Source organism: Oncorhynchus mykiss, chromosome 17 (assembly GCF_013265735.2).
Source record: "Oncorhynchus mykiss isolate Arlee chromosome 17, USDA_OmykA_1.1, whole genome shotgun sequence".
Classification (NCBI taxonomy): Eukaryota; Metazoa; Chordata; class Actinopteri; order Salmoniformes; family Salmonidae; genus Oncorhynchus; species Oncorhynchus mykiss.
Window position 1 is genome coordinate 3,667,839 of NC_048581.1, and position 12,150 is coordinate 3,679,988.

The 12,150-nt window shown below is 43.8% G+C and overlaps 1 protein-coding gene across 2 annotated transcripts; it reads left to right on the forward strand.

Annotated features, from left to right (window-relative positions):
- The first annotated feature begins 2,381 nt into the window (after window positions 1-2,381).
- On the forward strand, window positions 2,382-10,474 carry LOC118940205. 2 transcript variants are annotated; one of them, XM_036948639.1, is made up of 6 exons: window positions 2,382-3,222; window positions 3,920-4,017; window positions 4,148-4,307; window positions 6,610-6,718; window positions 7,844-9,293; window positions 9,360-10,474. In XM_036948639.1, the coding sequence occupies exons 1-6, from the start codon at window positions 2,991-2,993 to the stop codon at window positions 9,942-9,944; spliced, it is 2,634 nt and encodes an 877-aa protein (XP_036804534.1). In that variant the 5' UTR covers window positions 2,382-2,990; the 3' UTR covers window positions 9,945-10,474. The 2 variants fall into 2 exon arrangements, with proteins under 2 accessions (XP_036804534.1, XP_036804533.1); XM_036948638.1 differs by having other exon boundaries at window positions 7,844-10,474.
- Window positions 10,475-12,150: the final 1,676 nt, after the last annotated feature.

The following is a 12,150-nucleotide window of genomic DNA, read 5'->3' on the forward strand; positions in this document are numbered from 1 at the left end:
CACAGTTTTACAGATGCACAATGAAAGCATCCTGTCGGGCTGTACTACAATACAAGCCATAGAAAATTGGTTGTAATTTCAGTTTAATCCACCAGAAAAGACAGAACACATAAAACTTAAAAAATTCTGGTTATGCCTCCCGGGTGGCGCAGTGGTTAAGGGCGCTGTACTGCAGCGCCAGCTGTGCCATCCTGGGTTCGCGCCCAGGCTCTGTCGTAACCGGCCGCGACCGGGAGGTCCGTGGGGCGACGCACAATTGGCCTAGCGTCGCCCGGGTTAGGGAGGGCTTGGTCGGTAGGGGTCTCCTTGTCTCATCGCGCACCAGCGACTCCTGTGGCGGGCTGGGCGTAGTGTACGCTAGCCAAGGTGGCCAGGTGCACGGTGTTTCCTCCGGCGCATTGGTGCGGCTGGCTTCCGGGTTGGATGTGCGCTGTGTTAAAGAAGCAGCGGCTTGGTTGGTTGTGTATCGGAGGACGCATGACTTTCAACCTTCGTCTCTCCCGAGCCCGTACGGGAGTTGTAGCGATGAGACAAGATAGTAGCTACTACAACAATTGGATACTACGAAATTGGGGAGAAAAAGGGGTAAAATTAAAAGAAATAAAAAACAAAAAAAATTCTGGTTAAACTCAAATATACTAATTGGTAAAAAAAAAAAATAATAATTGAATACGTAAATTATATCATAAATAGGAACTGGTGGAGTTGTCACACATGCAGCTAACAAAAATATATGGAAATGTCTGCACTACCCAAAATTACAACCAACTAATTGCAGCATTACCACAAAAATGGTGTCAAGGGGAAAAAGTAAGAAACTTGTCTGCATTAAAGACCAAAATTGGTTAAAGAAAACTATGAATGACGCAAGATTCAAAACTTGGAACTTTTCAATTTGAATTATTATACAAAATTATTTCAACCAATACAATGTTCTATATATATATACAATGAACCTCTGCAGATTTAGCTGCGAAGAGACAGAATCATTAGATCATTTGTTTTAGTACTGTAATTATGTAGCTTGTTTTTGGTCACATGTCAAGGAATGACAACATTTACCTGGAGCTAACTCTGCAGACAGCACTACTGGGGGATTTGAAAAGTCATAGTCAATTGATCAATAACATAATAATACTTTTAGCAAACATGTTTATTTTTAATTTACTATCCGCAGCAACTATGAGAATATAAAGGTCAATAACTTTTGTGAAACAGCACAGTTAAAAATATATGGCAAATAGAAATCAAACGGGGTGGTCTTCAGAGATAGATGGGAGAGGTTTAGGGTAACTGGATGATCTTCAGAGATAGATGGGAGAGGTTTAGGGTAACTGAAGGATAGGACTGGATGGTCTTCAGAGATAGATGGGAGAGGTTTAGGGTAACTGAAGGATAGGACTGGATGGTCTTCAGAGATCGACGGGAGAGGTTTAGGGTAACTGAAGGATAGGACTGGATGGTCTTCAGAGATAGATGGGAGAGGTTTAGGGTAACTGAAGGATAGGACTGGATGGTCTTCAGAGATAGATGGGAGAGGTTTAGGGTAACTGAAGGATAGGACTGGATGGTCTTCAGAAATAGATGGCAGAGGTTTAGGGTAACTGAAGGATAGGACTGGATGGTCTTCAGAGATAGACGGGAGAGGTTTAGGGTAACTGAAGGATAGGACTGGATGGTCTTCAGAGATAGATGGGAGAGGTTTAGGGTAACTGAAGGATAGGACTGGGTGGTCTTCAGAGATAGATGGGAGAGGTTTAGGGTAACTGAAGGATAGGATTAAAAACAAACTAAATATAACTATTGTATAATACATTGTGTCTGTAAAATGTACATAGTATGTATGAGCTGGACGTAGAAGCCTAATAGTTGTTGTGCATTAGTTTCCTCCAATCAGGGAAGGGGTGATAGGGTTAGTGGAAAACAAAGGAAAATATATGTCTATACATACAGTGCCTTTAGAAAGTATTACAAATGTATATGTATTTTTAAACAGAAATAACTTATTTACATAAGTATTCAGACCCTTTGCTATGAGAATCGGAATTGAGCTCAGGTGCATCTTGTTTCCATTAATCATCCTTGAGATGAGGTGGAAGGAATTGTCCGTAGAGCTCCGACACAGATCTGGGGAAGGGAGACAAAAAAAATACAATTATGACGCATTGAAGTTCCCAAAGAACACAGTGGCTACCATCGTTCCTAAAAGGAGAGGTTTGGAACCACCAAGGCTCTTCCTAGAGCTGGCCGCCTGGCCAAACTGAGCAATCAGGGGAGAAGGGCCTTGGTCTGGGAGGTTACCGAGAACCCGATGGTCACTCTGACAGAGATCTAGTGTTCCTCTGTGGAGATGAGAGACACCAACACTCACCTAAATAGCCCATATGCCACTGGGTGAGAGAAGTTTTCATTGTATTTGGGCAGCATTATATGAAGTGTTATGTGTTGTTCGTGATGAGCCTTGGTCAATTTAGCTTGGAGTATGGCACCCTATTCTATCTGTCACCTAATCCTGCCTAATAGGCAGGCCAATCCTGGAGGAAAGTATTGGCTGTAAGAAGTAAGAACATAACATCTGGTTATTTTTAAATGACTTCTCATGACATTGCTTGCCAGACAACATTGTAATTCATATTTTTCCAATTTGCGTTACCCACTCCAGTCAGCAGATGGCGATATGAATTTTTCAGGTGATGCTTTCTAGTGGACGGGCGGGAGGATTCTTCAACAGCGACAAAAGGTTCCTGATTTACCCACGCGGTGCTTTGCTAGCAAACCTAAAAATTGAAGCTCTTTAGACCAATCTTGTGTAAATTACTCTTAGTGTTTTGAACATAATTACCTATCTACTGGTTCATTTAAACGTAATTTGCTTGTTAAATTAGCAAATGTGTTACATTGATACTGCACTCGGCTAATCTCCCGGAGCATAAACTCACTAATCTCGACGGAGAAAGAAACTGGTGAAAGGAGGCAAAGAAGCTTGAAGAATGAATAAGGAGGCTATCACATTGAAACAAGAGGATGATATTACAGTGAAAGAGGAATATGGGAACGAGGTTGTCAAAGTGGAAAAAGAGGTAGAAGCTTTCAGAATCAAAACGGAGGAAGAAACGTTTGGAGTAAAAGAGGCGAGTGTCTCAATAAAAGAGGAGAGTGTCTCAATAAAAGAGGAAGACGCTTTGGGAGTGAAAAACGAGACTGAAGATCCGATTACCACCAGTGAGTACTGTCTTGTTAACAGGGGCACTATGCAGTTGTTTAAATGTATTTTTTTTAAATGGGCATTATACTGAAGTTCTGCACTTTTAGTATGTTGTTCAGTACTGTAGGAATTGTTTAAGGGGCGTTCTGCCATTGGTACATATATTTTTGGAACTTCAAAATTAGATTTATTGAATTTTCCATGTGGTCTATATTAAAGTGCACTTAATCTAATACAACAGGCTTTTAAAATATAATATACAGTGCATAATGTATACTTAAAATGTCGAAGGGGCGCAAAAGGCATCCATTTTGTGGAACGGCCATTTAACATTTGCATCACAGTGGTGGGGGAAAAGTACGCAATTGTGATACTTGAGTAAAAGTAAAGATACCTCAATAGAAAATTACTCAAGTAAAAGTGAATCACCCAGTAAAATACTACTTGAGTAAAAGTCTAAAATGTACTGAAATATAAATCATTTCAAATTCCTTATATTAAGCAAAGCAGATGTGCCATTTTCTTGTTTGTTTTTATTTTGACTGATAGCCAGGGACACACTCCAACCCTCTGACAATCTACAATTGAAACGTGTGTTTATTGAGTCCGCCAGATCGGAGGCAGCAATGATTTACCAGGGATGTTCTCTTGATTAGTGTGTGAAATGGACCATTTTCCTGTCCTGCTAAGCATTTGATGTTCTCGTTCACACAGGCGAGAGACATGACTATCGTGGATCCTCCGGGGAGCCTCAACAACCTCATGAAGCTGAAGAGGCAGAGAAGAGTCTCTCCAGATCAGAACACCAGATGGTACAGCTTGGTCTGGTCTAGCATACAGCTTTCTCTATCTGGGTCTGTGTTTCTGTAAAGCACTTCATGACAACAGTGACATCAGCATCCATAATGATATGTGTCTGTGTCCCCTCTTTATGGTTACCAGGACAACGCTAGCCCTTCCTCCCTCCTGGAGTCCCAGTGTCGTGCCTCTCCCGGGATGAAGAGGTTGTCTGTGCTGCTGGTGGACTGCAGGACAAGAACGGGGCTGAGTGGAACTGTGAGAGGAGGAGAAGAGAAGAAAGGATCAGATTTGACTCATCAAAGTAAGTGCTGTTGTTTAGTTTGAACAAATACAATAGATCTGCCCACTGGTATCTGTTACCAGGACAACCAGCAGAGTTCTGTTAGTTGATATGAAGATGGACTGGTATCTGTTACCAGGACAACCAGCAGAGTTCTGTTAGTTGATATGAAGATGGACTGGTATCTGTTACCAGGACAACCAGCAGAGTTCTGTTAGTTGATATGAAGATGGACTGGTATCTTTTACCAGGACAACCAGCAGAGTTCTGTTAGTTGATATGAAGATGGACTGGTATCTGTTACCAGGACAACCAGCAGAGTTCTGTTAGTTGATATGAAGATGGACTGGTATCTGTTACCAGGACAACCAGCAGAGTTCTGTTAGTTGATATGAAGATGGACTGGTATCTGTTACCAGGACAACCAGCAGAGTTCTGTTAGTTGATATGTAGATGGACTGGTATCTGTTACCAGTGGGGCTGTCCCCGACTAATAAAAAATCTTGTTTGACTTAGTCACCTGTTCTTTTGACCAATCGATTGGTACACATTTTAAACGTGTATTTCTATATATACACTACTGTTGAAAAGTTTGGGGTCACTTAGAAATGTCCCTGTTTGTGAAAGAAAAGCACATTTGTTGTCCATTTAAAATAACATCAAATTGATCAGCAATACAGTGTAGACATTGTTAATGTTGTAAATGACTATTGTAGCTGGAAACGGCAGATTTTTTTTATGGAATATCTAAATAGGAACCCATTATCAGCAACCAGTGGGAGGCCCCGGTGCACATCTGAGCAAGAGTACAAGTACATTAGTGTCTAGTTTGAGAAAGACGCCTCACAACTGGCAGCTTCATTAAATAGTACCCACAAAACACCAGCCTCCTGGAGTCGCCTCTTCACTGTTGACGTTGAGACTGGACAGAGGAACTCTGCCTAGAAGGCCAGCATCCAGGAGTCGCCTCTTCAATGTTGACGTTGAGACTGGACAGAGGAACTCTGCCTAGAAGGCCAGCATCCTGGAGTCGCCTCTTCACTGTTGACGTTGAGACTGGACAGAGGAACTCTGCCTAGAAGGCCAGCATCCTGGAGTCGCCTCTTCACTGTTGACGTTGAGACTGGACAGAGGAACTCTGCCTAGAAGGCCAGCATCCAGGAGTCGCCTCTTCACTGTTGATTTTGAGACTGGTGTTTTGCGGGTATTGTTGAGGACTTGTGAAGCGCCTGTATCAAACTAGACACTCTAATGTACTTGTACTCTTGCTCAGTTGTGCTCCGGGGCCTCCCACTCCTCTTTCTATTCGGGTTAGAGTCAGTTTGTGATGTTCTGTGAAAGGAGTAGTACACAGCGTTGTACGTGATCTTCAGTTTCTTGGCAATTTCTCACATGGAATAGCCTTCATTTCTCAGAACCAGAATAGACTGACAAGTTTCAGAAGAAAGTTCTTTGTTTCTGGCCATTTTGAGCCTGTAATCAAACCCACAAATGCTGATGCTCCAGATACTCAACTAGTCTAAAGAAGGCCAGTTGTATTGCTTCTTTTAACCAGAACAACAGTTTTCAGCTGTGCTAACATAATTGCAAAAGGGTTTTCTAGTGATCAATAGCCTTTTTAAAGGGATAAACTTGGATTAGCTAACACAACGTGCCATTGGAACACAGGAGTAATGGTTTCTGATAATGGGCCTCTACGTAGATAATCCACAAATAATCAGCTATTTCCAGCTACAATAGTCATTTACAACATTAACAATGTCTACACTGTATTTATGATCAATTTGATGTTATTTTAATTGACAAAGGGACATTTCTAAGTGACCCTGAACTTTAGAAGGGTAGTGTACCTCCCAACACGGTCCATGTTGGAAACAGCATTCTGCATGAATTCCGACTCTTTCAACTTGCAGCAAAAACAATTTTCTGAAATCTAATTGGCTAAACGTTGTTTATCACGGTGAAGTTCGGTTTCTGTGCAAATCCTCAGACACTCGTTTCATCATTCTACATTCTGTATTGGCTATACAACACCTGGTGGTGTCCAATGGCCACTTATCGTTTTGAAACCTAGCTGGGTAGCCAATGAGCTGGGATTTCCAGCAGTATGTGAACGCCGTTTTGTAGGACAAACAGCCATCATGCTAGAGCTGTGCGCAACAGAGTTCATTCTCTGGTGAAAGGAAACCAGATGCACGGTAGTTTACGTTTCACAGCTGTTCGTTCTCTTCTACAGACTTCTCAAATCTGAGATAGTTAAACATGGCTACTAAGAGTGGAAAAGCTAAATCAACGTATAAACATGTTGATGATATTATTGCAGAAATTGAGAGTGACACAGAAGGAATGGATGAGGACTCTGTGAGTGATCTGAGTTTTGATTCCAGCGAGGATGACATGTTTTTGGAAGGAGAAGATCCAGTTTTCGATCAGTAAGTAAAACATGTTTTTGCTTCTCATGCTAATGCAGTTGTTTAAATGGTTGCATATTAATTTGAGATTTTTTTTATTGATTTATATACGGTGGGGAGAACAAGTATTTGATACACTGCCGATTTTGCAGGTTTTCCTACTTACAAAGCATGTAGAGGTCTGTAATGTTTTATCATCGGTACACTTCAACTGTGAGAGACGGAATCTAAAACAACAAATCCAGAAAATCACGTTGTATGATTTTTAAGTAATTAATTTGCATTTTATTGCATGATATTAGTATTTGATCACCTACCAACCAAAAATATGAGAGAGGCCTGTAATTTTCATCATGGGTACACTACAACTATGACAGACAAAATGAGAAAGAAAAATGAGAAAATCACATTGTAGGATTTTTTATGAATTTATTTGCAAATTATGGTGGAAAATAAGTATTTGCCTCATCTTTTTAAGTGGGAGAACTTGCACAATTGGTGGCTGACTAAATACTTTTTTGGCCCACTGTATACACACTGCTCAAAAAAATAAAGGGAACACTTAAACAACACAATGTAACTCCAAGTCAATCCCACTTCTGTGAAATCAAACTGTCCACTTCGGAAGCAACACTGATTGACAATACATTTCACATGCTGTTGTACAAATGGAATAGACAACAGGTGGAAATTATAGGCAATTACCAAGACACCCCCAATAAAGGAGTGGTTCTGCAGGTGGGGACCACAGACCACTTCTCAGTTCCTATACTTCCTGGCTGATGTTTTGGTCACTTTTGAATGCTGACGGTGTTGGCTAGTCATTGTGAGTGAGGGTCTGTTTGTATGTATGAGAACGACCCATAGCCTATGTTTGTGTATATATGTATGTATATATAATATGTGTATGTGTGTATATATATATATATATTTAATTGTATGGTGTAGAATGTAGGCAAACACAGCCAGCATGCTTCCTCCAATCAGTTAGAGGGAGCCTGGTCTACCAGCTGCTGCTCCACCCCACATGAAATAGCCTATTTGAGGCAAGCCCACAACACAGTGAAATGGAACAGCACTTTATGTTCCCTGTACTCATATATGCTCATATGTGAAACTATTCTAACTGAACATTTTCTTTCACAGTGACACTGACCCCGACTGGGAGCCCCCAGTGCCAACTTGTCCATCCCCCTCTGAAGCTGGTTCATCCTCTGGCTCCACACCTTCCGGGCCGTCTAGAGGACCGACAAAGAAGAGGAAGAGGGGAAGTGTGCCACCCGCTAACAGAGGGAAAGAAAGGCGTTGGCACACCGTCCTAGAAGACGATGTGGAGCCACCCCAACCAACTTTTAGGCCGAAAAGGAAGCCAGGACCTCAGCTAAACATGACTGCTACGTACAGCCCCCTTCAGCTTTTTCAGCTGTTCTTCACCCAATCCGTTGTAGAGTCGCTCGTGTCTAACACGAATAAGTATGGGAAGATGAAGCAAGCAAGCGAAAAGGTAGCATGGAAGCCCATATCCACGTCAGAGTTTTTCTGCTACCTTTCACTGGTCATCTACATGGGGCTGGTGAGGCTGGAAAGCCTGAGGGACTACTGGAAAACGTCATCTGTCTACCAACTGCCTTTCCCCTCGACAGTTATGTCCTGCAAAAGGTTTCTGGATCTCTCCCAGGCGCTTCACATCAGTGACCCAAAGGTTGATGAAGAGAACGAGAAGAAGAGGGGCACAGCGAGGTTCGATACGCTGTGCAAAATCAAACCTCTCTACCACAGCATTGTCGAGGCCTGCAAGACGTACTTTCAGCCAGCCCAGAACGTGTCAATCGATGAGAGGATGGTAGCCTCAAAGGACAGAATTGGCCTCCAACAATACATGATAAACAAACCAACCAAGTGTGGTCTCAAACTGTTTGTGTTGGCTGACTCTGCGTGTGCCTACACGTGCAATTTCTTGGTCTATGAGGGGAAGAAGAGTTTTGCTACCGGTAAGGAACTCAGCTATGCCTCTGTAATGGTGTTATTGGATTTTCAACTGCTCGGGAAGGGCTACAAACTGTTTGTGGATTACTTCTACACAAGCCCTACCCTGTTTGCAGAGCTTAGGAAGCGGGGAGTGTGGGCTTGTGGCACCATTCGTACCTCCAAGGTGGGCTTCCCGAAGACGAAGGTGAACGACATGCCTAAGTGGGCTGAGCGGGGGACCATGAGATGGATCCGTGAAGATGGCCTGCTGTTTGTAAAGTGGATGGATGCCAAAGAGGTGGTGATGTGCTCCACAATCCACAAGTCCTTCAGTGAGGATTATGTTGTCAGGCGTGTGAAGGACGCTACAGGGGCATGGACCACCAAAAATGTCCCCATTCCAACTGCGGTAAAGGACTTCAACAAGAGCATGGAAGGTGTGTACCTATCAGATGTGCTGACGGGCTATTACAATGTTCTCCATAAGACAATGAAATGGTACAAGACCTTCTTCTATCATTTCATCGACATCGCCGTGGTGAATGCATTCATCCTACACAAGGAAATGGCGACGAGCTGTGGAAAGCCCTTCCTCTCACAGAAAGCCTTCCGAGAGCAGCTCATCAAGGAGCTGGCTGGCCACAGCACCACTGCACCAAGTCCTGTCCCTTCTGCTCGAGAGCAGCTCATCAAGGAGCTGGCTGGCCACAGCACCACTGCACCAAGTCCTGTCCCTTCTGCTCGAGAGCAGCTCATCAAGGAGCTTGCTGGCCGCAGCACCACTGCACCAAGCCCTGTCCCTTCTGCTCGAGAGCAGCTCATCAAGGAGCTTGCTGGCCACAGCACCACTGCACCAAGCCCTGTCCCTTCTGCTCGAGAGCAGCTCATCAAGGAGCTTGCTGGCCGCAGCACCACTGCACCAAGCCCTGTCCCTTCTGCTCGAGAGCAGCTCATCAAGGAGCTTGCTGGCCGCAGCACCACTGCACCAAGCCCTGTCCCTTCTGCTCGAGAGCAGCTCATCAAGGAGCTTGCTGGCCACAGCACCACTGCACCAAGCCCTGTCCCTTCTGTCCCTCCTGCCACAAGTGTTCATCTGCCCAAATATATTTGTGCAGGCATGGATGTGCCTAAGGGCCAAAGGGGCTCAGCATGGAGGCGTTGCTGTGTTGTCTGCAAGATGAAGTCCCCCATCACATGCCCCACATGCTCAGTGACCCTCTGCTTTACATCGGAGAGAGACTGCTACGGCATCTGGCATCAGCAGCAGAATATTGTGTAGAGCTTTGGCAAAGTGGGTGGGGTTTTATCCTTCCTGTTTGGCCCAGTCTCATCGGATGGGGCAACAGTGTCTCCTGACCCCTCCTGTCTCAGCCTCCAGTATTTATGCTGCAGTAGTTTGTGTCGGGGGGCTAGGGTCAGTTTGTTATATCTGGAGTACTTCTCCTGTCCTATTCGGTGTCCTGTGTGAATTTAAGTGTGCTCTCTCCAATTCTCTCGTTCTCTCTCTCGGAGGACCTGAGCCCTAGGACCAGGCGTCAGGCCTACCTGGCGTGATGACTCCTTGTTGTCCCCAGTCCACCCGGCCGTGCTGCTGCTCCAGTTTCAACTGTTCTGCCTGCGGCTATGGAACCCTAAACTGTTCATTTTTACTCTTGAGGTGTGTAGAAAAAAGCCAAAAGAGATCAGACCCCTCCCCCAGTAGCCGGTCCAGATCCAGAGCCACATCCATGGGCTCTAAGACCAACTATTGACTGGGGAATGCGGGAAGAAACTGCCACAAACAGCAAGTGACCAGCAGAGGGAGCCAAATACACAGGAACTACAAGTACTGGACATTAAACAAGAACCAACCTACAGGAAGACTGAGGAGGAGTGGTAGGAACAGATCTACCAAACCAACGCCCCCAACGGAAGAATACTTATGGGCATCAGTGCTGAAGGAATTAACATTGGACTAAGTGCTACTTAATCTTGAGCTGCAAAGAAAAGTGGCAAGGACATAATGTAATGGCACACTGTGTTAAGATAGATTGCACTCCCGAACATCTTCCCCCCCAAACTGAGTGTCTAAAAGAGGTATAAAATGAGGAGAGATCAGTGCCTAGACATGATCCTCAACCCATATGAGTTGGACATCATAGAGAATCATCAGACCAGGTAAATTACTTTTACTATACTCTGTTTGTATTGACTACTTTGACATCAAGGCACGAGCTAAACTATTGACTGGTATATCTTAAAGAATTGTGTTGTACACTGGAAGCTCACTCCACTTAAAAAGAGTAAGAGAACAGGGTTGTGGAAGAGAGAACTTCACCACCTCAACGGAGCGAGGCGTAGAGAACTCTTGGGAGCAACAACGTTCCATCTTTGGGAGTGCCAGAGACCATCGCAGTTTGGCGAGATTGGAAAAAAAAGCCCAGAAATAGTTAAAGCCTCGTAGTAGCCAAGGGTCGACAAAAGGAAATCAATATCTAAACAGTAGGCAGTAAAAACCATAGGAAATTCGGACTAAATAAGAAGATTATAAGTCGTATAAACACCAGAAAATATTACTACTCTTATAGAGACCAGGGGAAGGACCAAGGGGAATAGAGCTTCAAGGTGAATATTACTACTCTTATAGGGACCAGGGGAAGGACCAAGGGGAATAGAGCTTCAAGGTAAATATATGGCTGTTTGCTTTGTTTAAGAGTTATAAGAAGTGTTTTAAGCGAATTATATTTGCAATATTACTTGGCATAGCATAGCGCATTAAGGATTGATTGAGCATTATTGATGTATTAGGAAACTGTAGAACCATTGAATTGTAATAATGTGTATAAGACAAAAAACAGAGTGACTTAATAAAAGCTTGAAACTTTGACAACTAGGCCAGATTAACGATCTGGAGAGCAAACGCCTTTAACACTCTCACTGAACAGAAAGTGACCCTGGTTATAGGTTAAAGTGATTGCACTAAAGAATATTTCATTGTGTGGACAATAATATATTTTTAGGAGAGTCAAAATATATACCAATACTAGTTTCCAAGTGACTACTAGCTGACGAGCATAATAACTAACAGAAGATGAGTTATTAGGTATTGATATATAAAAGAAGACCCAAGGTAAGGGAGTATAGGAAGAATCGATAAACATAAAGTACTCCTCTATCCAAGGCCCCACACTAGACCGGGAAAATAAGGGAGTGACAACGTGAACGAAGGAACAAACCCAACTCACGCGAAGGGCCATTACGAAGAAATAGAAGGGTTGGTAGGGCCGCACGGCTAGGCCCCTGTTACACCGCAGTAACTAAAATCCTAAAGTACTCTGCCCAGCCAGAGGACGGGATGGAGGCCTATGCTGCAGGCGACGGGCAAAAGTCAACACCTTGACAGCTGTCCTGTTGCACCCTCTACAACCACTGATCTCCACCCGGCACAGCCAGAAGAGGACTGGCCACCCCTCATAGCCTGGTTCCTCTCTAGGTTTCTTCCAAGG